This window comes from Panulirus ornatus, chromosome 12 (genome assembly GCF_036320965.1).
Source record: "Panulirus ornatus isolate Po-2019 chromosome 12, ASM3632096v1, whole genome shotgun sequence".
Classification (NCBI taxonomy): domain Eukaryota; kingdom Metazoa; phylum Arthropoda; class Malacostraca; order Decapoda; family Palinuridae; genus Panulirus; species Panulirus ornatus.
In genome coordinates, this window is record NC_092235.1 from 28,150,381 (window position 1) to 28,174,429 (window position 24,049).

The 24,049-nt window shown below is 51.3% G+C and overlaps 2 protein-coding genes and 2 long non-coding RNA genes across 6 annotated transcripts in view; 1 reads left to right on the forward strand and 3 right to left on the reverse strand.

The window, feature by feature from the left end:
• Positions 1 to 24,049, reverse strand: part of LOC139751970 (uncharacterized) — a 96,147-nt gene that overhangs the window by 33,570 nt on the left and 38,528 nt on the right. The window lies entirely within an intron of this gene.
• The window catches only part of LOC139751964 (uncharacterized), a 71,249-nt gene that overhangs the window by 14,601 nt on the left and 32,599 nt on the right, over positions 1 to 24,049 (forward strand). The window lies entirely within an intron of this gene.
• On the reverse strand, positions 394 to 18,221 carry LOC139751961 (uncharacterized). Of its 3 annotated transcripts, none has more exons than XM_071667703.1 (7): positions 9,080 to 9,235; positions 7,457 to 7,855; positions 5,962 to 6,111; positions 5,722 to 5,835; positions 4,615 to 4,776; positions 3,440 to 3,549; positions 394 to 2,080 (listed from the first exon to the last, which is right to left on the reverse strand). In XM_071667703.1, the coding sequence occupies exons 2-7, from the start codon at positions 7,662 to 7,664 to the stop codon at positions 818 to 820; spliced, it is 2,007 nt and encodes a 668-aa protein (XP_071523804.1). In that variant the 5' UTR covers positions 7,665 to 7,855; positions 9,080 to 9,235; the 3' UTR covers positions 394 to 817. The 3 variants fall into 3 exon arrangements, with proteins under 3 accessions (XP_071523804.1, XP_071523805.1, XP_071523806.1); XM_071667704.1 differs by lacking the exon at positions 9,080 to 9,235 and adding an exon at positions 8,101 to 8,597; XM_071667705.1 differs by lacking the exons at positions 7,457 to 7,855; positions 9,080 to 9,235 and adding an exon at positions 17,899 to 18,221.
• The window catches only part of atk (artichoke), a 37,405-nt gene continuing 32,600 nt past the window's right edge, over positions 19,245 to 24,049 (reverse strand). Inside the window, exons 7-9 of the mRNA XM_071667706.1 lie at positions 23,426 to 23,534; positions 22,889 to 23,166; positions 19,245 to 22,704 (exon numbers count right to left, since the gene is read on the reverse strand). Coding sequence (XP_071523807.1) covers positions 19,645 to 22,704; positions 22,889 to 23,166; positions 23,426 to 23,534 — 3,447 coding nt within the window. The 3' untranslated portion in view covers positions 19,245 to 19,644. The remainder of the gene's footprint in view (positions 22,705 to 22,888; positions 23,167 to 23,425; positions 23,535 to 24,049) is intronic.

Here is a 24,049-nt window from a genome sequence, read left to right on the forward strand (position 1 = left end):
TGGAGGTGGGCTGAAGATAAGCTCAGGTAACATTGGATTAGCTGAGGTTGTTGTGGTGGAGGTGGGCGGGAGATTAGCTGAGGTTGTTGTGGTGGAGGTGGGCGGGAGATAAGCTTAGGTAACATTGGATTAGCTGAGGTTGTTGTGGTGGAGGTGGACAAGGGTCTAGCTAGGGTTGTTCTGGTGCTGTTGGCTGGAGTTTTGAAGAAATTTTGTTTATTTGCCCACGCCTTGGGCAGTGAAAGTGGTGTATAGGGGCCAGACCTAAGGGTAATAATGGCGGTGTATAAGGGCCAGACCTTAGGGTAGTGATGGTGTTGTGTAAGGGCCACTAGCAGAGGTCAGTACACGTTGTGGAGGGGAAGATGTGTTTGGTTAATGAACAGATGCAAATATTATCATCTTTTATGAACAAATGTACAAAGTATGGGTCAGGTGACTTATCTATCTACGTACTGTTCCTCACAGTCTACACCAATCATAGTCATGGTGTGCCAGAATCTCCACCAATCACAGGCATGCAGTATGAGAATCTCCACCAATCACAAGCACTCTTAGTCAGTGATGCGCCAATCACGACACTATATGGAAGCCTCCCATCCTGGACCAATCAGAGGTGCTAACAGGCTGGCTCTGGACCTGAGGATCCGCCAATAAGCGGCTGTGTACGTCCTGTTGTACTGAAACCTCCACCAATCAGCAGCTTTCTTCTCTCTGGGGGTATTACTCCCTCGTGCCCGTTGACCTGGTTGGGGCAGTAAGTCTCGTAGCGGTGGTCGTGCGGGACTCTGACCCCGGGTTGACCGGTCGCAGCGCCTCAGATGACCTTACGTGGCTTCTCCCTGGCAAAAATGCCCTTAAACTTCCTAGTCTTGACGCGGAACTCCCGGTAGCCGTAGGCGTATATGAGGGGGTTGGCGAGGGAGTTGGCCACGACGGCGCAGTAGAGGAGTGTGCTGAGCATGTGTAGCAGACACACCTGCTTCTCCGCCTCCAGGCTGTACACCATCGTCCCCACCACGAAGGGCACGTACGTGGCGGAGAAGGACACGATGATCAGCAACACGGTCTTGACCGCACGGCACTTCTTCAGGAAGAGCACCTTGTCCCTGGTGTCGGCCACCACGCGATTGAAGTACTTGGCCGGGAGCCAGGTGCGCCTCGCTGCAGGAGGCAGGTCGGCCTCGTCAGCGGTGTCGTCCGCCGTGAGGTCGTCGTCGTTTGTGTCTGACTGGCTCTCCTGGTGGCGCCCGGCCCTCCCAGCGGCTTGGGCCTCCAGCGCGGCGATGTTCTTGGACAGTGACTGCTGATGATCGTCGACCTTACCCTGTGTGAGTGAGTTATGTGTACCGAGGCCCTGCTCATCCTCACCAGGCGAGGGTGTCCCAGTGTGGTCTGTTACGCCGTTGATGATGGCACCATCGCGTTGGCCATCGTGAGGATGATCACTGGTGGTGATGGAGACGTGGCTCCTCCTTCCCTCACTGGATGAGGTCGTACGTCTTCCTCCCTCAGTGTAGTTCATTGCCTCGTCCTCATCAGACTGTCCTCCGTCGTCACCTCCGTCGGTGATGTTCTCCAGGCCGGGGTCGGTCTCCTCCTCGCTGTGAGGGTCTGGTGAGGCGGGTGGGCTGCCGGCCGCCCCGCCCTCCCGGACCAATGTGTCACCCTCCTGCGGCAGCTCGCCCTGGATGAGGCTGTCGGTGACGTGAGAGCCGCGCCCGACGTTTGGCCTGGGCTGCTGACCATCCTCACTCTCCCTGGATGCATGACGGGTCTTGGCCGCCCCCACCGCGTCGTGCGCCCCCGGCAGCCTGGCCTTCTGCTCGGCCATCTCCTGTCTCCTGGTCCTCCTCCTGTTGGCCTTGGCGGAGGAGACGGTGGAGGCGGAGCTGACGGTGGTGGAGACGTTAGACTTGGCAGACTTGGACCTCTTGGATATGAAGGAGAGCCTGACGTTGGAGGACCTGGCGGAGGGGTCGGCCGTGTAGGAGCCGCCGTAGCGAGACTTGTGCATCTTGAGGGCCAGGACGAGCAGGACGGTGTACAGGCTCACCACCACAGCGTACGGCCCCACCACCTGCCGGGGAAACACAGGTCACAACAACGCTGCCACGGAGACACTCCTGACCTGTTAACGTTACTCTCTCTCTCTCTCTCTCTCTCTCTCTCTCTCTCTCTCTCTCTCTCTCTCTCTCTCTCTCTCTCTCTCTCTCTCTCTCTCTCAACTTTGTACATATACTGTGTGTAGTGCGTAGTAAACAGCAGGTTTTGGTGAACTTTAAAAGCAGTCTACCCCTGGAACGGATAACGGTAGCGGATGGGTTAACTTGCGTGTGTCTGTACCGTGAGATACGATCTTGACCAGTGTTATCAACACCAACGATGTTGTGGCTCACTTCCGCTGGTAATCTCTGACCCCGGACGTGCCACGCCACTGATGCTCTTGATAAACAACTATTATGTAAATTCTTGCGTGAGACAAGAAAATATAAACAGTGTAATCGATCAGCCAAAAGGAGACAAATTTCCTGGAGAAGCGAAGGAAATAATGACATGTAACCATCCGGCAAGGCTGCCAGCGGGGTCGCTCCTCACACCTGGCTATACTTTGTGTTTGTTTACCTTCCGGAAATTTGCAAATAACTGTTAAGCGTCCGAGAGAGAGAGAGAGAGAGAGAGAGAGAGAGAGAGAGAGAGAGAGAGAGAGAGAGAGAGAGAGAGAGAGAGAGAGAGAGAGGACTGGGATCAGATGCCGGGATTTCGTACTCCACTGAAATGTTAGGGACCCGCATCCTCAGTAGTTGGTTGATTTTGATTAATTTTCATCGGTTGACCAAAATAATTAGTCTTCGTGAGAACGTTAACCTTTGTGCGATAAAGTTAGAAATCAAACCACATTAACTGCGGTCATTACGGTGACGATGGGGTAGTGTGGTGTGGCAGCCGTGATGACGCCACTCTGGCACGTCATGCACTGTATGGAAATACACGTCAGGAAGGCACGACGTTCTCCTCCCAGTTCGTTATATTTTTACTTTACTTTTCTGTTTTTTTCACGGTTGATACAAGCGTGAAGTGCTGGAGGTTAACACGTAATGGAAGACGCTGAGAACACATGGTCTGGGTGGGTATTTATAGTTTACTGTGTGTAGTATACATGGTCTTGTTATGTCTGGTGCTCCAGGTAAACTGACAGGGAGGGATGGCCAGGTAAACTGTGAGGCCATCCCCTGCTCCTGTGAGGGGTCGTACCCAGATGATGTGTGACGCTCTTCATGAGGTGACCGAGCAGGGGCTTACCCATCTGATGTGTGAGGGACTTACTGAGTGAGATGACGGGCGAGGTACTCACCTGATGACGTGAGGTGTGAGGGACTTACTGAGTGAGATGACGGGCGAGGTACTCACCTGATGACGTGAGGTGTGAGGGACTTACTGAGGTGACGAAGAAGACGATGGTGAAGTTCTTGGAGACGACTTGTGCGAAGACGCATCGGTTACATGCTTCCTCCCAGCTGACCTGCATGCCCAGGGCTGGCAGCGAGCCTGGTGAGGGAGACACGAACTGGGGTATTACACACACCTACAACATGAACTGGGGCATTACACACACCTACAACATGAACTGGGGCATTACACACACCTACAACATGAACTGGGGCATTACACACACCTACAACATGAACTGGGGCATTACACACACCTACAACATGAACTGGGGCATTACACACACCTTCAACATGAACTGGGGCATTACACACACCTACAACATGAACTGGGGCATTACAGACACCTACAACATGAACTGGGGCATTACACACACCTACAACATGAACTGGAGCATTACACACACCTACAACATGAACTGGACCATCTACTGGACCATCAGTTCTCCTGTTATTTGTCCCTCATATGTATTAACTCTTCCTCATGAATATGTCAGATGCATCTACGTCGCTACCGAGAATATCCAACTTTATCCAAAATTATAATCATGACACGACTTCGTAGTACTAATGTTATATAATCCTGTCTCATAGTAGTTATGGACGGTGGGCAACAGTGCAACCTTGCTGCACAAGACTCTAACCTAACCTAACCTAACCTAACCTAACCTTGATTAAGATAGGCAGTTGAAGCGTTAGACGAACAGCGTGTGAAATGATGTTACAGGGATTTTGTTTTTAATATCTAACGAACTTTTGGATAAAAGAATTCATTTTACTATCTTAATATCAGATTGAACAGTTTATATGTGGCTTCTGGTAAGGTTATTGATATACGTAATCATCGGGATGTCATCAAGTTGTTACTCAGGTAAGTTATGTGTGTGAGGGACGTCCCCGAGGTAGTGTGGGGTGATGGTCACAGTAAGATGATGGGTCACTGAGTTCTCTAGTCTGGCCATGAGACTCGTCATGATGACCCTCTGGTCAGGACGACCTTCACATGTCACTGATGGGGCGGTCGTGGCTCAAGCCCAGAACCTGACTCTGGCTGATGGACGTACACACGGCAATGTGACCATCATCATGCATGGCCACTTGCTCTTGTGTGAGGTTGCGGCGGGATGGATGTGCAGCAGAGCCCGCGAGAGGACCAGATGCTTACCTATCAGGACGGAGAGGAACCATGAGATGCCCAGGGCGGCGTAAACCCTCTTGGTGGTGACCAGGAGGGAGTACCTGAGGCCGTGGCAGATGTACAGGTACTTGTCGACAGCGATGAGCACGATGGAGAAGATGGTCTCCTGGCAAGCTGTGACCGCCACACCTGCAGGACGTTGTAAGGTGTTAGTGTATGCCAGGAGTGATGGTGCCTCCCTACCACCACACACCCCAGGAGTGATGGTGCCTCCCTACCACCACACACCCCAGGAGTGATGGTGCCTCCCTACCACCACACACCCCAGGAGTGATGGTCCCTCCCTACCACCACACACCCCAGGAGAGATGGTGCCTCCCTACCACCACACACCCCAGGAGTGATGGTGCCTCCCTACCACCACACACCCCAGGAGTGATGGTGCCTCCCTACCACCACACACCCCAGGAGTGATGGTGCCTCCCTACCACCACACACCCCAGGAGTGATGGTCCCTCCCTACCACCACACACCCCAGGAGTGATGGTCCCTCCCTACCACCACACACCCCAGGAGTGATGGGCCCTCCCTACCACCACACACCCCAGGAGTGCTGGACCCTCTACCACACCAGCACTGACCACTCCTCGTCACAATATTAACTTCAGTATTTTCATATTTTATTTCTGCCGAAACTGTGTTAGGTTTGGCGAGTGTGTTGTCGTTGCTGATCCCTGGTTGTTACAGCTGAGGGTCTTGGCCAGAGCTGGAGGCCTAGGATATTGAAATTACGAGACTGAATCTACTGCTGACAGCATAAGATATATTGAGACAGCCGCTGAAAAACTGTCAGCTGATGTAATGAATCAAATTTACAAGATGTGGTTATAATCATGTGGATACTGGGAACTGACAACATGTTATGACATATGGAGACTAAACAGAGAGACTGAACAGCTTGGTTGACTGTGGGCCGATTGCCGCACCTAGGATTCGAATCCAGGCGGGCCCGTACGTGAATTACGGTCAGCACCGGCAGCAGGTGCGCTACGGTAGCCCACAGTATGGTACCGATGGGTAGGGTACAGTAGGTGTTGGTACCGGCCACATGTGAGACCTGGCGAGCACACTGACCGATCTGGAGGAGGCAGGAGCTCCGCTGCCACAGGTCTGACTTCTTGGTGATGTGAAGGAGGAAGGCGATCACCACGTACAACCCGATGGCCAGGTCACTCAACGCCAGGTTACCTGCAGAAGCACCAAGTACATGTACCTCACCCTCTCATACATACATATTTCTTGATACGTTTATTCATTTAATTACCCTCGCTGGAACCATTTATTTCCAGGGGTTGGTGCGTCCTCACGACTCACCTATGAAGTAGAAGGCCGGTTTGTTGTCGTGTCCGTGACGAAGGATCTTGAGCGTGCGGATGATGACGCCCAAGTTGACGAAGAAGGTGACGAAGCCCAGCACCAACATGGCCAGCATGAGCGGCAGCGACATCCGGCCGTCGCAGTAGTCTACCACACAGGAGGGGTCGTGTGTTAGTGTCGTCACGTCACCCGGCCAAGGTAAACACATCAACGGAATAAGAAATGGTCTTAACAGTGGCTGGACTGACCCAGTGCAGACGTCAACAAAGTCTGCACGATTTTTGTTTCTTTGCGCCGGACTGCACGATTTTTAGGTGTTGTTTTTACCTCGTTCCACATAAGGCAACTGACCACCTAATCTGACCTACGTTCACAGCCCTGCAAGATGACCCACCCAAGAAATACAAGACCCGAGTCATCGTGACACGTCAGCGTGTAGCTAACATTACCATACCAGTAGTGTTTAGCAGCTACAGAACACAGCAGACGAGACTGTGTATGTGTGCGTTATAAGTAAGAGAAGTGTAAAGTGAATAGGATGTAACATCATTCATGTTGAAGAAAATGGAGCTGAGGAAAGTGGATTCGCATCAAAACACAGGGGAACTAAATCATGGCGCTGGAGATTTCAAGTCGTGAGCCAGAACATCTGTCGTGCTGGATATAAGAAAGCTGGGCCTCCCAGGCAAGCAGTTTTTGTCTCGTGTATGTTAGACGTTTGTCCTGGGTTCAGGTACAATGATCATCACCCGCTGGTAGCCATCAAAGCCAACATACACTCCTAAGTCCATCTAGACTGATGTCACCCCACACTGTGTTCCAACATGTGTACTGTATTGTAAATGTAAGGATGATTCCGTGGACTTTGAGATTGGTTATAAGTAAAGAGATAAATTATCAGTAAAGAGATTGGTTATTTACGATTCGTCAAAGAAACAGACACCAGAAATAGCTACCAGGCTGCACAGCCTAGGTTCAGCGAGATCTGAAAATTCTTAAAAAAAAGAAATGTGAAAATTATATAGAAAGTTGGAAATACTTTCCCGACATTATAAAGTCATAAAGTTTGTGAAGACTACAGATGAACAGTGACATGTTTAACCGTGTGAAGAAAATGAATGATCCGTTAATTAGTTAGTGATACATAGACTCCAGGTTTTGATGATATAAAATATTGAAATACACGAACAAAAACAGGATGTGGGAGGAACTGTGAATGTCGAAGAAAACGATCCTGCGGGTGGAACGAATTAGAATGAAGAGCAAAATCCCTGACAAATATAGTACAAGGGAGAAACATCATTGACAACATAACTGATTTCCACTACTGATAAGAAAGCCATATGTACGTGATATTCCACCACTAGTAGCTTGAAACATTGATAGGAAAGTCATGTATATATTATAATCCAATGCATGTAGCTTTAGGCCTTCAATTGATATTTAGTTGGCCAGTTTTTCTAAAGCTACTGAGAATTTCTACTTTCCTTACCGTCTGTGTGATACATCAGAGAAGAGTTCACGTTGAAGCATATGCTGTAGAGTCTTCGGTTAGCAGCATCTGCCATAGTCTCCTCTGCTAATTCGTTCTCTCTGACCGACCTGGCCACCGGCATATCACCGTTTTCTATAATGCTTCCTAAAGCCATATTTGAAATTACGGTTGTCGCTGGTGTTATGAAATCAGAAAAGCAGTGCATCACCAGATAGCAACACGTTTAGTTATTTGTTCTCTTATCATCTTACATTTTCTATCACAAATATAAAGTTAAGTGCTGGGTATGTACAAAACTTCACTCCAGTTTCCTTTTACGATTACATTATCAAAGTAACGTTTCCTCTGGTCCTTCTTGCCTCTTAAGAAGCATTTGAATGTTCGAAGTCAATCTCCCTGTTCGTAAATAGAAAAAAAATTATCACGTGATTAATGAATTTGCGATCTGTACACACGAGAGGTCTCGAGCATCACTTCTTTAGACATAAGACACACACACACACACACACACACACACACACACACACGGCTTAGCGGTCATAACAAGCTATCCAAATGAAGGTATCATGATACGGTCGATAATCTGATTTTCTCCCGTGGATTTAACCATTCCAGGACATCTTCACATTGCCTCTCAATACCTCCCGGTACACAGGTCGGCCCGTGAGTGTCAGCCAGTACCCCCCGGTACATGGTGGTCGTGCCAGCGGGCAGGCAGCAGTGTTGAGGAACTTGGGTTTTGAAGGCAAGGTCATGAGTGGAAGGTGGGATGCGCCGCTATCTTCACTATCTACGTTATCTTAAGTATCTTGATGACTGTCAGTGAATGGTCTTCCATGAGTCAGTGATGTGAAGGTTGATCTTGTGGGAACTGTACTTCCTGTAGGAGTTATCAGGGTGGGGTGTGTTGTGGGGGGCAGCATCTTGTACTACCTCCCTATCAAGGGGCACCACCAGGGCTCCGTACACTGTTACAGTGATGGTGTGGGCACAGCCAATGTAGCTGAGGTCAACCCACAGTGTGTTGACCGCTCAGAACACGGCAGCCCACGAGCACAGCCCACCACCCTCACACTGTACCCACACGACTATAATGGTGGGGAGGTGGGTCTCGCCCAGGGAGGGCCACACGGGACTACCCGTCACCTTACATTACCTGAGAATAACAACGGAAATGAATGAACGCACCAGACCCCCACGCGGGAGGTGCCACAGACCGAGGGGTCGGGCCCACACACGCACACACACCGGGCCGGGCACGTAGGTACTCACACACATCAGGGACACAGCTAACGGTACTGTTCTGGCCACAGACAGGTGAAGGCTGCGTCAGCTGTTATGGCAACTATTACTATTGTTTCCAACTTCACTGGCTTGTCACTTCCTGATCCTCGCTTCCCTTGCAATATCACGACATCCGCCTGATACGCTCTTTACAAAGTCACGCCGCCTGACTGGCTCGTCCTGTGACTAGCTCGTCCTGTGACTGGCCCGTCCTGTGACTGGCTCGTCCTGTGACTGGCCCGTCCTGTGACTGGCTCGTCCTGTGACTGGCCCGTCCTGTGACTGGCTCGTCCTGTGACTAGCTCGTCCTGTGACTAGCTCGTCCTGCGACCCTACCCTGGTGTTTACTCGTCCTCCAGCAGCCGTCGTCGTGACAAGTGAGACTGGACGCCTGGCCCCCACACCCAGGCTGCGCTGCTCCGCCGGCCACGTACGGATGGACGGCAGGTTAACGTGCGTGGTACTGGGTGCCAGTCATGGCCAGTGCCGGTATCAGATAAGGGCTATCTCTTGTGCCTCGCCCACACCAAGGGAGGGACTCGTACACACACACACACACACACCTGGGAGCCGTTGTCACGTGACCTGGTGACTACCTGGGGCACGGAGTGCCACATGGTGACTCGACCTGGAGTGTAGCATTGTGACCTGGGGAGGCGCTGGACCTCAAGTGGGACGCACTTGACTTGGGATACTGGGGACTTGGAGTGGGACATTCCTCAAGCTTGTGATCCGTCACTAGGCTTATGTTGCCTGCAGGATTCGCCAGATTTGATCGTTCTTGTGTTTACTCCATGAGACCACAGTCATACCTTACCTCATCACCCACACTTGAGGCTATCATGGGTCGTACCCTCGTGATCAAGAGTCGTACCAACGTGCACATTAAGGTGACAGATAAACCATTCTTATTTCATTACTCATCATGATCACTGCTGGCTTCACTGTTCATCATTGATCACTGCTGGCTTCACTGTTCATCATGATCACTGCTGGCTTCACTGTTCATCATTATCACTGCTGGCTTCACTGTTCATCATTATCACTGCTGGCTTCACTGTTCATCATTATCACTGCTGGCTTCACTGTTCATCATTATCACTGCTGGCTTCACTGTTCATCATTATCACTGCTGGCTTCACTGTTCATCATGATCACTGCTGGCTTCACTGTTCATCATGATCACTGCTGGCTTCACTGTTCATCATGATCACTGCGGGCCTCACTGTGTTTACTCCACACCCCCGCAGCACATGTTGCCAGCTATACAGCAGTGTTGTGTCTGAGGGTCAGGTCAAGCGTGTCAGCTCCTCCCTCCACACTGTTCAGGTTAGGGAGATGATAATGATCACTTTGGGTCAGGTCTGGGTTGCAAGGAAGATGGTGGAACCCCACATGAACCACTAACCCATCTGGACAACGATGAGTCTCGTGTTTTACCATATTAAACAACACTGGTTCTCACTGTAAGTTACAGGACGAGTCCTGTATCCTACAGTGAGAATCACTGTAGGTGTGTGGCCTCTGTCTGATGATAACACAGCTGTTGTGAGTCCCACTCACTTCATGGGAAGGCCAGCGCCCAGTCTGGCCACCACGCCCTCCGCTAATGTTGACCTGCACGCCAGCAAACACGGCCGACGCTCCACACACGACGGCTGGAGGCCAGCCTTGTGGTTATGGCTCGGGGCGAAGACAAGGAGAGCTTGGGTCTGGCTTAGGGAAGAGCCCGGCTTATGTTCAATATTGTATATCTTCGCTCCGGCACACATCCTAGATTCCTGTAGCTTATTTCCCCCCCTACCCATCCCTTCCCCCGCACCAACTAAGTCCATGGTAGAACCTTCTCACACCCAGAGTGACCAGAAGCAGTGGTCTTCTTCCTCTGTGTCGGACCTTCCACACAAACTCTAAAACAAAAGCCACACCAGATCAGGTTTGGTCAGAGTTACTTCCATAATTAATATTAATTACTTCTAACTACCTCCTCCCTTATGACGTCAGTCACTATCACACGAACCATCGCCCGCCATGGCTGACCTCGGCCCCTACACCCACTCCGTCTCCTCCCTCGGGGCGGTGGCGCCCCTCATTGCTGGGGGATTCCTCCTCCCGGAGTCGCCTCGGGACTGTGAAATCCCACCGCCATGTGGACAGACGAGGCCACAGTACCTGGTGTGGTGGGAACGGAGGACAGTACCTGGTGTGGTGGACTGTGTTGGGGACGATAGACGGTACTTGGTATGGTGGACAGTGGTGTGGACGGTGGACAGTACCTGGTATGGTGGACAGTGGTGGGGACGGTGGACAGTACCTGGTGTGGTAGACATTGGCGGGAACGGTAGACGGTACCTGATATGGTGGACAGTGGTGGGGACGGTCGACAGTACTTGGTGTGGTGGACAGTGTTCGGGGACGGTGGACAGTGCCTGGTGTGGTGGACAGTGGCAGGAGGACTGGAGCCAGGTGCTGCGTCACGAAGGCACACTGGCTCAGCAAACACCAGCCTCCCTCCTCCTGGCCGGCGTGTGGCCTGATTCACTCACTCGAGCTCAGGCTGAGTCTCTGTGGACAAGTGGTTCCTTCTTTTTTCGACTCAGGTGGACAGATAGGCTGGGAGGGACGCAAGCTTAGTGGAGGGGGTCGGAGGTGGACTCAGTGTGGACGGATGTGTGGGTGGGGGAGGGGAGCGTTCCTCAGGGCCTCTGCTTGGGTCCAGCACTGTCTGTATCTTCAGTGGTGATGAAGCAATAATCAGAAAGTCTTATGTTTGCTTACATCCGCCACTCGATAAATCCTTCCTCGAGTCCACCAGAATAAACAAATCCATTATTGAATAGGAAGTAATGTTTCCCCTAAATATTGGAAAATATTCTGCCACCGTCAAGTATGAAGTCTGTTGGGGATGAGAGAGCTTGGGAAGTGAGTCAGTTGTTGTTCGCTGATGATACAGCGCTGGTGGCTGATTCATGTGAGAAACTGCAGAAGCTGGTGACTGAGTTTGGTAAAGTGTGTGGAAGAAGAAAGTTGAGAGTAAATGTGAATAAGAGCAAGGTTATTAGGTACAGTAGGGGTGAGGGTCAAGTCAATTGGGAGGTGAGTTTGAATGGAGAAAAACTGGAGGAAGTGAAGTGTTTTAGATATCTGGGAGTGGATCTGTCAGCGGATGGAACCATGGAAGCGGAAGTGGATCATAGGGTGGGGGAGGGGGCGAAAATTCTGGGAGCCTTGAAAAATGTGTGGAAGTCGAGAACATTATCTCGGAAAGCAAAAATGGGTATGTTTGAGGGAATAGTGGTTCCAACAATGTTGTATGGTTGCGAGGCGTGGGCTATGGATAGAGATGTGCGCAGGAGGATGGATGTGCTGGAAATGAGATGTTTGAGGACAATGTGTGGTGTGAGGTGGTTTGATCGAGTAAGTAACGTAAGGGTAAGAGAGATGTGTGGAAATAAAAAGAGCGTGGTTGAGAGAGCAGAAGAGGGTGTTTTGAAATGGTTTGGGCACATGGAGAGAATGAGTGAGGAGAGATTGACCAAGAGGATATATGTGTCGGAGGTGGAGGGAACGAGGAGAAGAGGGAGACCAAATTGGAGGTGGAAAGATGGAGTGAAAAAGATTTTGTGTGATCGGGGCCTGAACATGCAGGAGGGTGAAAGGAGGGCAAGAAATAGAGTGAATTGGAGTCATGTGGTATACAGGGGTTGACGTGCTGTCAGTGGATTGAAGCAAGGCATGTGAAGCGTCTGGGGTAAACCATGGAAAGCTGTGTAGGTATGTATATTTGCGTGTGTGGACGTGTGTATGTACATGTGTATGGGGGGGGGTTGGGCCATTTCTTTCGTCTGTTTCCTTGCGCTACCTCGCAAACGCGGGAGACAGCGACAAAGTATAAAAAAAAAAAAAAAAAAAAAAATATAAATATATATATGTATATATATATATATATATATATATATATATATATATATATATATATATATATATATATCAGTAGGTTCGAGTTTGCTTGTAGGTTTGAGGACGTGACTATTGCAACTGTCAGATGGTGCCACTCAGCAGGTGGTGGGCAGCGGTGGTCTGGTGTTGACCAAGATGACCTATTGTTTCACTCCAGAATTCCCAGGAAGACTCGTGTGTACACAGCGCTCGCTCTGCCTCCACTTCCACGTTAGATATTGTACCATCACACAACCCTTGATAATGGATTACCTATACGGGATGTGGCTCTCTTAAGATGGTAGATGGTTATCCTGATATATATATATATATATATATATATATATATATATATATATATATATATATATATATATATATGTGTGTGTGTGTGTATATATATGTGTGTGTGTGTGTGTGTGTATTATGTATATGTATTGTTCAGCTAATTTGTTTTAATGAGTCGTCAGGGATGTGTCGGAGGGTTGACCCAGCTGCATCAGGTTCATATAAGGTGATGATGACTCGTCGTATTTACCCGCCGTACGTGACCCTGACCTTCTCTCCTGAAACTCTTGTCCAGTACCTGTTCTCTGTAACCATCTCCTGACTGTAGCTGGCGTTCCCTGTAACCACCTGCTGACTGTAGCCACTAGCTTACACTTGTCGTTGTCAACGGTACGACCTTTGAGTACGACGGTACGACCTTTGAGTACGACGGTACGACCCTTGAGTACGACGGTACGACCCTTGAGTACGACGGTACGACCTTTGAGTACGACGATACGACCTTTGAGTACGACGGTACGACCCTTGAGTCTGGCCCATGACCTACGCTTTAAGGGTTACGCCAGAGGTCAGCTCTGTTGATGAGGTGCGAGGAATAGTAAGAATCAGATATGCAAATATGTTTAATTCCTGAGATGTACCTGTGTGTGAGGGAGAGGTGGGTTATGGTTGACTGCAGCCACCTTCGCTATAGTGGCAGCAGACACTTGTTCCCTCGTGGTGTACACCACCCTCGCCTGCCCCAGGCAGGGAAGACCTACCTACCACCAGATCTTGTCTCAGGTAGGCCTTAGCGCGTATGGCTCACCGTTGATCTTGCTTGTCAGATGGTACTGTTATTCTCTGCTGCCACACATCATAACGTGGTTGTCTGTGTTGGGCTATCTGGGGCCAGTGGTGAGAGAGAGAGAGAGAGAGAGAGAGAGAGAGAGAGAGAGAGAGAGAGAGAGAGAGAGAGAGAGAGAGAGAGGCAATCACTTAGCCTCACCCTGCAGTACACCATGCTGCCACCACCATTATTTCCCTCACACAGTTTGTCTTGTATCATGTAAACATACACTGACGCCGCCGCCCCTGCCACACCGCTTAATCAACAAACGTGTACGTGTGAGTGTGTGTGTGTGTGTGGTACGTGTGTGTGTGTGTGTGTGTGTGTGTGTGTGTGTGTGTGTACGTGTGTGTGTGTGTGGTACGTGTGTGTGTGTGTGTGTGTACGTGTGTGTGTGTGTGTATGAGTGAGTGATTGTGATACCTAACTGTATGTGTGTGTATTACGGTACAGATTTTTTATACGTATATTATTAATGATAATGATAACAATAATGTTGTTAATGGTAAAGGAAATACAGAAAATTAACGGCTTATTGAACTGACTTTCGTCATAGTCTGAATATGTAGAAATAAATATGGTGAAATTCAGTTCTCTAAAATGAGGAGTGAATTAGTCGGACTTTATACAAGTATGAGACTGAAACTTGATATTGACGTCTATCCTCCTTGTTTGTGTATTACGGCGAGAGGGTTGTACACTTGTGTTGCCCCGTCTCATAACCGTGTATATATGTACCCTGTCTTGACCCTCCTGTGTGTACACACATACATACACCGCAGCCTAAGTCAGGCACCTGTTTATCAACGAGTCCCGAGGGGGATGATGAACAGATGGGTTGGCTGTGGGCGTGCCCGGGCGTGAATCATGGTCAGCAACACTAACCATTACACCATGGAAACTCGTGTGTGGTGTCTTGCTTTCGGGTCCGACCTTTTGCTGTGAACACTTGTGGCCATGATTGTTGCCTTGAAGAAAGTGTGTGTGTGTGTGTGTGTGTGTGTGTGTACGCACGTAAATATTGACACCGTGACAGAGTGGCTGGGGATTCCAAGGACGCGGGATCGAAACCCAACCACGGCGGTGCACTTATTCGTTAACAGCGTGTGTGTGGTCAGAGACACAAGGTGTGGCATGATGGTCCGGGTGGGTGCACCGGTGTCTATGATCACCTCCCCCGTCACCACCACATGGACTCGACCAGTGACGACAGCGGTACACGGCACCTAACACCTACACTGGTCTGTGTGTGTGTGTGTGTGTGTGTAGACTGATGTATGTCTGTATGTGTGTGTGAGCGTATCAGACGCCTGGTGGTATGTGTATGTGTTGACGAAGGTGCGTACACGTACAGATTTTGTCTTCGTACGTACGGTAGTTGAGAGCACATGTCAATGACGGAAGGCGGCTGTGGGTCGCGAGAGAGACGTTGAGAACATAACGTATTTACCCAGACAATGTCGAACGCTGGCCACTACCAGTACAAGCACAAGACAATAAGTCTGGTCCTCTCAAAAGCAAACAGTTCCTTTAACGGCTCCTGCACGCAGCAAACACTGGGGATTCTAGGAACCCCGAGCCATCCTGTGAGTGAGGACACATCCTGGAACTCCTGCTTCAGCTGAGGATGTGTTGATGCAGATCATCAACGGTTGGTCAGGAGGAGAGGAACAGCTTGCAAGGACGAGATCATCACAGATTTCACACCGTTGGTCACCGTCAAGGGTTCCTCCTACAGGAGTGGATCAGTTCTTTTACCTCAGTGACAACTGAATTTTTCCCGTTAATCCATGTATGGTCTGGGTGCCGGGCACGGACGCCTCCTCCCCCTCACTCTAACCTCCAGATCACGACGGTACGACCCTCGTATGAAGGTCGTATCATGGCGCTGCTACCGTCAGGCTTCAAGATCCATGGACAGCTACTACCATCATCCCTGGCTGGGTGTGCTGATGACCTCCCCCGGGCTGGCGCGCTCCTGACGCAGCTCACGCTTGTCACGTCGTCTGCCATGACTTGAGGCGCTAGTCATGTCCCTGGTAGGAGGTGGGTCTCCACGGGGACGTATGTACCTCCCGCACCTCCTGCTGGTGAGCCGACCTTCTGATCTATAAGGATGCAGACTTGATGTTACAAATATTCTTCCTCTGTTAACCTCGTCAAAGACCGCCATCATGTCCCTTCTTGTCTGTCATATACTCCTGCAGGTGTCACCTGCGCCCGCGCCGCGTCGCTGGTGTGCTCTGGGGAGCACCATCACCGCCTGCGCCAGGAGGAGGACCTAACACGACCAAGTTTCCCTACCACCGTCAGGAGTCGCCTCGCGCCCTCCCTGCGTACTGGCTGACGGAGATGCTCTCGGGTGTTGCCACGTTCAAACTGTTCAGTCTGTATACAGTGTCCTCAGTCCACCGATGCCCCGTGACGGTATACACACACACACACACACACACACACACACACACACACACACACCTCATGGTTCCAGGCGTCACTCTGGACCTCTGTGTGGATGAGGGTCATCCTAGCCCATTCCCGTCAATGGCCACAAAGTTACCCCTGCCATCCTACATGACCGTCGAAATGTTACATTAGATTCACGATTGTGGCACAAAGTAACAACAGGAGTAGAACGTTAGCAGTCCAACTGTACCCACGTCATCAATACTGGCCAATCTTCTACCGTTGCCAAGTCAAGGGCAGGCAGGTGATTGGCAACGGTGGAAGATGCGTTAGTTTCGTGATTGGCTGATCATTGGGAGGGGTAGCATGGGTGAGGTAGGTGGCCTGAGGGCATGTCACACCAGAGGGTCCTGACCCTTCGTAATTGTGACACATGCAGCAGTCAGGCAACACGTGAAGGTGGCCAGCGTGAGGGGTTGTAAGATTGTCTGAGTCAGTGAGGAATTGTACTTACCTTCTGTATAACTTCACCTCCCTCCAGCAGTCGTCAGTTCTCGTATGTTTATATATTCATTTTGCATCAGTGATATAAATGTACTCTTATGTATATGTGACATATTACTGAGGGTTATATCTTTTATTTAGTGCTTATGATTGATTATTAGAAGGGAAAAAATGGCTTGTAATCAGAGTGTGACTACGACCAGCCACGTACGCACACAAACTTGACCCACAGAATGAGTGCCCGCAATACGTGACATACGAAGACTGGTTAATACAACAGAACGCGAGATTCTGATGAATGATAGGCACGTGTGGTGAGCGAGTGGTGAGGGGTGTTTAAGATAATTACCAGTTGCACAAGAGGCTATGTATTACAAGTATAAAAGCAAAGATGTAAATGAGGTCTTTGGAAAAAGGTTTCATGAGAATAATGTAAGAGTACACCAGAGTACCAGTAAGTGTAACCTTAACCAACAGAGTGAAGATATTCGAAGATATTGTCAAACACGAACGCTGGTCATGTGTGTCCGAGGCGGAGGTCAACCTGAAGACTGAAAGTAAAGGTAACAGTGAGGAACGGGGACAAAACACGTGCATATAGAGACACACGAGAGAGTCGGCTTTCAGCACACAGGGCAACACAAAGCCATACGTTCCTCCCTCAACTGTTGTTTGCACGGACCTCCTCACGGCTGATGACCTAATGATACTTGGTGATGTTATAACACGTAATGACTCGTACATTTCCCCAGAACAGAGTCCAGACCACAAGTACTGATGAGATGTAGTAGTGATTATGAAGGTCTCGTGGTAAGCCGCGATGATGATCTAGGTGGATAGTAACTTGTACACAATCCTCTACTGTGTGTACCTGAAGACGTGGACGTCAGTGTGTAGCAGTGAGGGATGTAGCTGTCGTGTGAGTGACTTACCTTGGGGATCACCGGGTCAGGAAGTAAGGACTCAATTGGGTTTCCTTAGTATCGTGAAAGCGGACCTAAATTGCAGGATTTTTTTGAATTTTTTTTCTCCTCCTAACATCTGAACTGATATATCCTAAACGTAACTACCTTGACCTGACCTTTCATGTTATTGCAAAAAGCCAACATAATAAACATCTTTGGTATTCACACTGGTGGAAAAAGAGAAGACAGTCGATATGTGAAGTAAAATATAGTCCATCATGGCTCACCGATTTCCTCATAGGGGAAGAAGACGCAGACTCCCCAGCCAATGGTGGAGGTCTCTTGCTCTGGCCGCAACATCGCCCACCAATCACCGTCCACTCACATCCTCCCGCCACGGTAATCACTTCATCATCGCTAATTTTCCACAAGTTATCTGTCCTCCGCTGATGGTGGTCGCGTAGTGGACGAGATTACCTTGCTCTGCCTCAGAACGTGGTATACATCTCTGTTGCTCCCATGTAGTGTGGATGGGTCGGGGGTGGACTGCAGGCTCGGGAAGCAGGTGTGGGTTTAGAACACAAGAGTCACGTTGATCACGTCTTTCCCCAGCGGCGTCAGGGCCACTACTGGCTCCCTCCCTCCATCAACCATCACCCTAACCTTCTGTCAACACTAACGCCCTGTTTACATTGCCTTGCATGGTTTACGCTTTTTATGTGTGGTAATGATGCGTAAGTTCCCAACAATGTATGTTCTTGATCATGTTTCTTCTCGTCTTATCTTACTCCTCAACTTTAGTGGGTCTACCCTCTCTCGTTTTCTTTCTCGTTATGTTTCCCGTCTTCTTTTGAAAAAGAAAACGCGACTGACCTCATCGCCTGTGAACAGATTTATTCTTTTGTATTTGGAGAATACGGATGGCATACTGTGATGCATTGACCATATCTGGCGTAGTTTGTGTTTGTGTGTGTGGACAACGTTTTGAAAGACTGTGGTGTGGCAGGAGAGGTCTGTGTAATAGACCCGTTCTTTGTGATACACCTTAGAGAAATGTGTCATTTGTTCTTTATATAATGTTGTTGAGGGGATTGCGTCGTGTTGTTAGTGTACTGTGTGAGAAGGGCTAAGATCTGTATTGACACTCTGGCGTGTGTTGAAAGGTCAACACTGGAGCCGACCTCGGCAGCCAGCAATGGAATTCAAACATCTTCTATCATTATAGTCAGGACGGTGTCAAGTATCTTTTGTGTGAGGATGTGTTACGGGATGGTGTCTAGTGTCTTGTTGATGTAGGTTGCCACTCGTATTGTGCGGGAGGGGGGCGCTTATGAAGCCATCCAGTATGTGTTGTGTGAGGCTGGTGGGCAGAGTGGTGGTGGTGCAGAGACTGGTTGAAAGTCGTTCTGTGTGTGTGGCTCGACCTCGAGGAAAAGGTTCAGTAAAACTATCAAGTCCAGAATTAAAGATTAGGTTTATAAGATAAATATTTCAGACAATCAACAAAATATACAATTAACACAAAACAAAAGCATTACATAAAGCAGAAGGGATGTGGCAGCCGACACACACACACATATATATATATATATATATATATATATATATATATATATATATATATATATATATATATATATATAAGGGGTGTATAGTTCAAAGAAGTTATAGTTCATTTATAATATTCGACCAAAGAAGTAAGAAGGTGGAATTAACATATGTAGAAATTCACTGAAGAGATGGTCAATAGAGTGAGGATGAGTGTGCAATTTTCTGATATTATAAAAATACAGATAAATATACGCGATTTCTGTCTGTAGTGAAGCATTGTCGTCTGAGCAACCTGGTCAGTATTTGATGGTTCAGACATTTTGTTTGACTAAACTTTCATTTGTTTCGCGTCTTTGGTAGATTATAGTGCATGAAGATGTAATGTACAGCTGCCCCCTGTACTGCCAGACGTAGTAGGTACAGCAATACACAAGTGTACCTACAGTACTGGAGGGTCAGTAGACGAGGGAAGTGAGTGATGGCTACCAGAGGTCGTGGTTGTGTATGATGATGATGGCGAGGTACATGAAGAAGGCGCTGCAGGTGGGCGTGTGTGTAGAGGCGGCACTCGGGGGCCTGTTACCCCCTACCGGCAGGGAGGAGTACTCCCTGAAGTAGTTGTTGTAGTACCAGTCGATGGCGTTCACTTGGCTCGTCTCGAACTCCGCCTCCCGGATCGGCTTGTCGTCGGACGCGTTGGTGAAGACGTTCTCGGCGTCCTCTGGCAGGTCAATGCCCTGGACGGCCACGGTGTGAGCGCCGGGACTGGTCTGGCCATGCTGGTAGACTCGCTTGATGGTTGGGAAGCCCCCGCGACCGATGCTTCTGCTGGGGCTGATGTAGGTGTTGTTGGTCGGGGGGCGCCGCCTCACCCCCGCCAAGGGTGAGTCTGGTTTGTCCACGGGCAACACGACTCCTGGTCGAGCCCTGGACGATGACGGGGCCCCTGAGGGATCTGGTCGACCACTAGTGTGTGTCGTGGTTTCTGGTCGGAACCTAGGCGACGTCGGGGTCCCTATGGGGTCTAGACGGCCCCCGTTTGGTGTCGGGGCCAGTGTTGTGTTTGGATAGGCCCCGGTGGTGGGTGTGGGAGTGTGACTGGTGGGCCGGCGCTCCTGCATGGGGTGTCTGGATAATGACAGGTCGTTTCGCTGTGGGTGTCCAGGACGGTGAGGTCTGTCCTGGCGTGGGGCGCTGCTGGGGACTGCGGGGTCAGCAGGGAGGTACGACGGGGTCTTGTCACGGACCGGGACGTCCTTGAGGAGGTGGACCCCTTGGCCCAGCTTGGGCGGGAAGATACCAGCGGGGAGGTTGTCTCTGTTGGTCTGCTGGCCACTGGTGGGGGAGTGTTGGTTGGTGCTGGTTGAGGATGGAGTAGAAGACTGACTGGTGGTAGTGGTGGTGGAGGTGGTGGTGGTTGTGGTTGTGGTAGAGCGTGGAGGTGGTGGAGGTTCAGGTGTGGGTAAGAAGGCAGGTAGGGTGAGGGCCGCGGCCGAGCTGGGTGTGTGTGACTGGTCGTCCAGGTCGGTGTGAGGCTGGTGCCCGTCCGACGGTCGCTCCTGCTGACCGTTACCCACCTGTGTCTCCTGTCGGACCTCCTCCTCGGCGGCGTACAACAGGTGCAGCAGGTCACCCAGGCTGTGTTTGGGTTCCTCTTCCTCCCCAGAGTCGTCCACCAGTGACGGTGGGGTGTGGGGGGACGTCTGTGGGTAGACCGACGAGGTCGTGTGGGTGGAGGACGTCACTGGGGAGACCTCAGATGAAGTCTCGACGTGTGATGAATATGGCGGGAGGAGCGTGGAGGAGGTGGTGGTCTGCCGGTGTCGGGGGGTGGTTGGTTGTGAGGGCGGGGCAGGTGAGTGCTGGTGGTGCACGGGGTATTTAAAGGAGGAAACGACGTCCAGTTGACCGGCCACGTGAGGTCGCGACTGACTGGTGTCCGAGCTGGGAAGGGAAGGTCGGCTGAGGACTGTACTGGAGGAGGAGGAGGAGGACTGCTTCGTGCCCTGGTCCCTGGGAGGCTGGCCGGGGTGTGGCCTGATGCCCTGGTCTCTGGGAGGCTGGTCGGAGAGTGGCCTGATGCCCTGGTCCCTGGGAGGCTGGCCGGGGTGTGGCCTGATGCCCTGGTCCCTGGCAGGCTGGCCGGAGAGTGGCCTGATGCCGTGGTCCTGCTGTGGTAGTGGCGGTGGTGGGGCGGCGGCCGTGGGTGTGGTGTGGTTGCCGTCAGTAGTGCGAGGTACCAGGTTGTTGCCGTCCACCGTCTGCGTCTCTGAGGGCGACATGTCATCAGACGGGGTGGGGGGTTGGACGGGTGTGGGGAGGAAGGGTGCATAGCGGGAACCCTGGTGGGGGAGGGTGATGCGAGGCGGCTGGACCACCGTGATGGGATGGTTGGGGTCGGGAGGCTTGTAGGGCAGGAAGGGTTCCCCGGGCTGGTAGTGGGACACTCCAGAGTCTGGATGGATCATCTCCGGTGTCGACCATTGTGGCTTCCCTTTGGGGCTGCCCTTGTCACCCTGGGAGCTCATCTTGCCTCCCTGGGGGCCCTTACTTCCTGGAGGTACTGTGACCAGGGGGGAGTGGCCGGGAGGTTTGGTAAAAAGTCCCTGAGAGGTAGGAGGTAGGGTGGGTGTCAGGAGCGGCGATGATGGTGGGCGTTGGGCGGTGATGATGGCGGGGCGGCCGTGGACGCTGTGGCCCGGCTGGTGGGTGGAGAGGCCGGGTAGGAAGGGCGTGCCGGAGTTGGGTCCTGGTCCGGGGTGCGCCATGGCCGGCAGCACGGGCTTGCTCCCCGGGGAGGAGCCAGGCTGGGCACGTTCTCCCCATACGTTCACTGGTCGCCTGACTGGCACAACGACGCCCGGCACCCCTGGCCGGAGCCTCTCTCCCTGACCCTCAGGGAACCTGAAGGGAAGCCCTGGGCCTCTGAGTGGCACCTGGGGCCTCTCCAACGCCTGCCCACGCCCCTCATTGTGGCTAATGACGGGGTGAGGCCTTCCTGACGCTTGGCCACGCCCGTCTTCCTGACCCGCGAGAGGGCGGGGCCTCCCTGACCCTTGACCACGCCCCTCTTCATGACCCGTGACGGGGCGGGGCGGGGAACCTGCCACCGGCTTCCTATCAGGGCCGGCAGATGGTGTGGGAGGGAGGGCTGTGGATCCCCTAGCGGGAGGTGGGGGCGGAAAGAGGGGATGAGGGCTGGTCGGTCCATCGATCCAGATGGGCTGCTTGTTGTCTGGTCCCTTCATGGGCTTGTGGCCGCCGTCCACTGGGCCGAACTTGTTCAGGACGACCGACTCCTGCCGCCCGATGGACGGGAAGCCTCCCCAGTCCACGTTGAGGCCGACGTGGGGCAGCTTGATGCTGGTGATGGACTGCAGCAGGTTGGGCAGCGTCGGCAGCCGCAGCCCGCCGAAGAACCCCGCCTCCGTGGTCGTCTGCTGCTGGGGGTCGTCCGTGGGACTGGCAGCCGACGACGACCCGGCGTAGATGGTGGGCGTGTCGCCCGTGACGGTGTGCAGACCTGACGCCGCCGCCACGACCTGCAACCATAACACTTGTTAGGGGCATGATAATGCTACACTTTGCTACAGCCCTAACCTGTGTGTACTGCCGGAAGTATAGGCTAATAAGGACCATTTTAGTCTCTTTAAGGAATTACGACACGTAGGAGTTGTGCTCTGGGGACTATACTTGGGAGAGTGACCTGTGGTGACTTGTTATTACCTGTTGTGTGGTGGACAGAGCCACGGTTGGGCTGCTGGCGGATACTGCCGCTGTGGCTGGTTTGGTTGTGGTGGTGGTGGTAGCGGTGGTGGAGGTGGTATCGGTGGTGGAGGTGGTACCGGTGGTGGAGGTGGTGCCGGTAGTGGAGGAGACGAGGCCAGGCAGGTCATGCACCAGGATGGGGTTGTTGTAGTCGAGGTAAGACTCGCCCGTCGCGGCCTCTGACAGGTTGGCCAGCTGGAGGAGGGTGTTGATGGCCTCAGGGTCGAGTGACGCCCCTGCAGCACACACCAAAGGGCGTCAGACACTCACACACAAGTTGATGTCAACGTAAGATCGAGACACAAAAGATAGAAAGATGATAGACATGATATAGGCAGGCATATAGAATACTACCAATGTCTGCATCTACTGGCACGTCTTCCCCTTCACGTTGAGTGAATGAGGTAGACACTCACACTTCGTTCTCATATAAACTCATAGTTTGTGAGTGACACGTGGACTTCCATGATGAGTGGATCGTGGTGTGTTACTGACCTGCGTGGCTGGACGTGAGGAGTAGAGGATCCAGGAACCTGGGCACGCACGCCTCCTTCTGCGGCCCGCCCATGGGCCGCCCATCACACAGGAAGGCATCCACTGGCACCTGTTGCCGGGGTCAGCAGGGATGGGGTCAGGGCCGGGTGGTTCAGGTCAGGGCAGAGGGAAAACGTAACATTTGAATCATTGTTAATATCAAACTGTGTTCTATAATAACTCAGAAATTAATGTACAGAACATGAAGTTTATAGTTCGTTATACATCCTCGTAATGATGGTTGAAGAACATGATTATGATGGTCTGCTTCGTGAGGAGTGAACATAACCCAGGAAATGAACTGTGATATATAACTAATTACTCTTTTAAATCACTTGTCTTACATCGGTTATGGTTATTTATGGCTCTGGTTACCACGTGTTGTTATATCGGGATTACTCTATAGAGACAGACAAGTTGCCACACTCAGACGTATTATTTTTTTTTACATCCTCCCTGGGACGTGGTACCGTGTTGGATGGTACGTGGTACCGTGTTGGATGGTACGTGGTACCGTGTTGGATGGTACGTGGTACCGTGTTCAAAGTCAGGCAGCGGTTGCGGTAGGGAGCGGGGTGGGGGTGT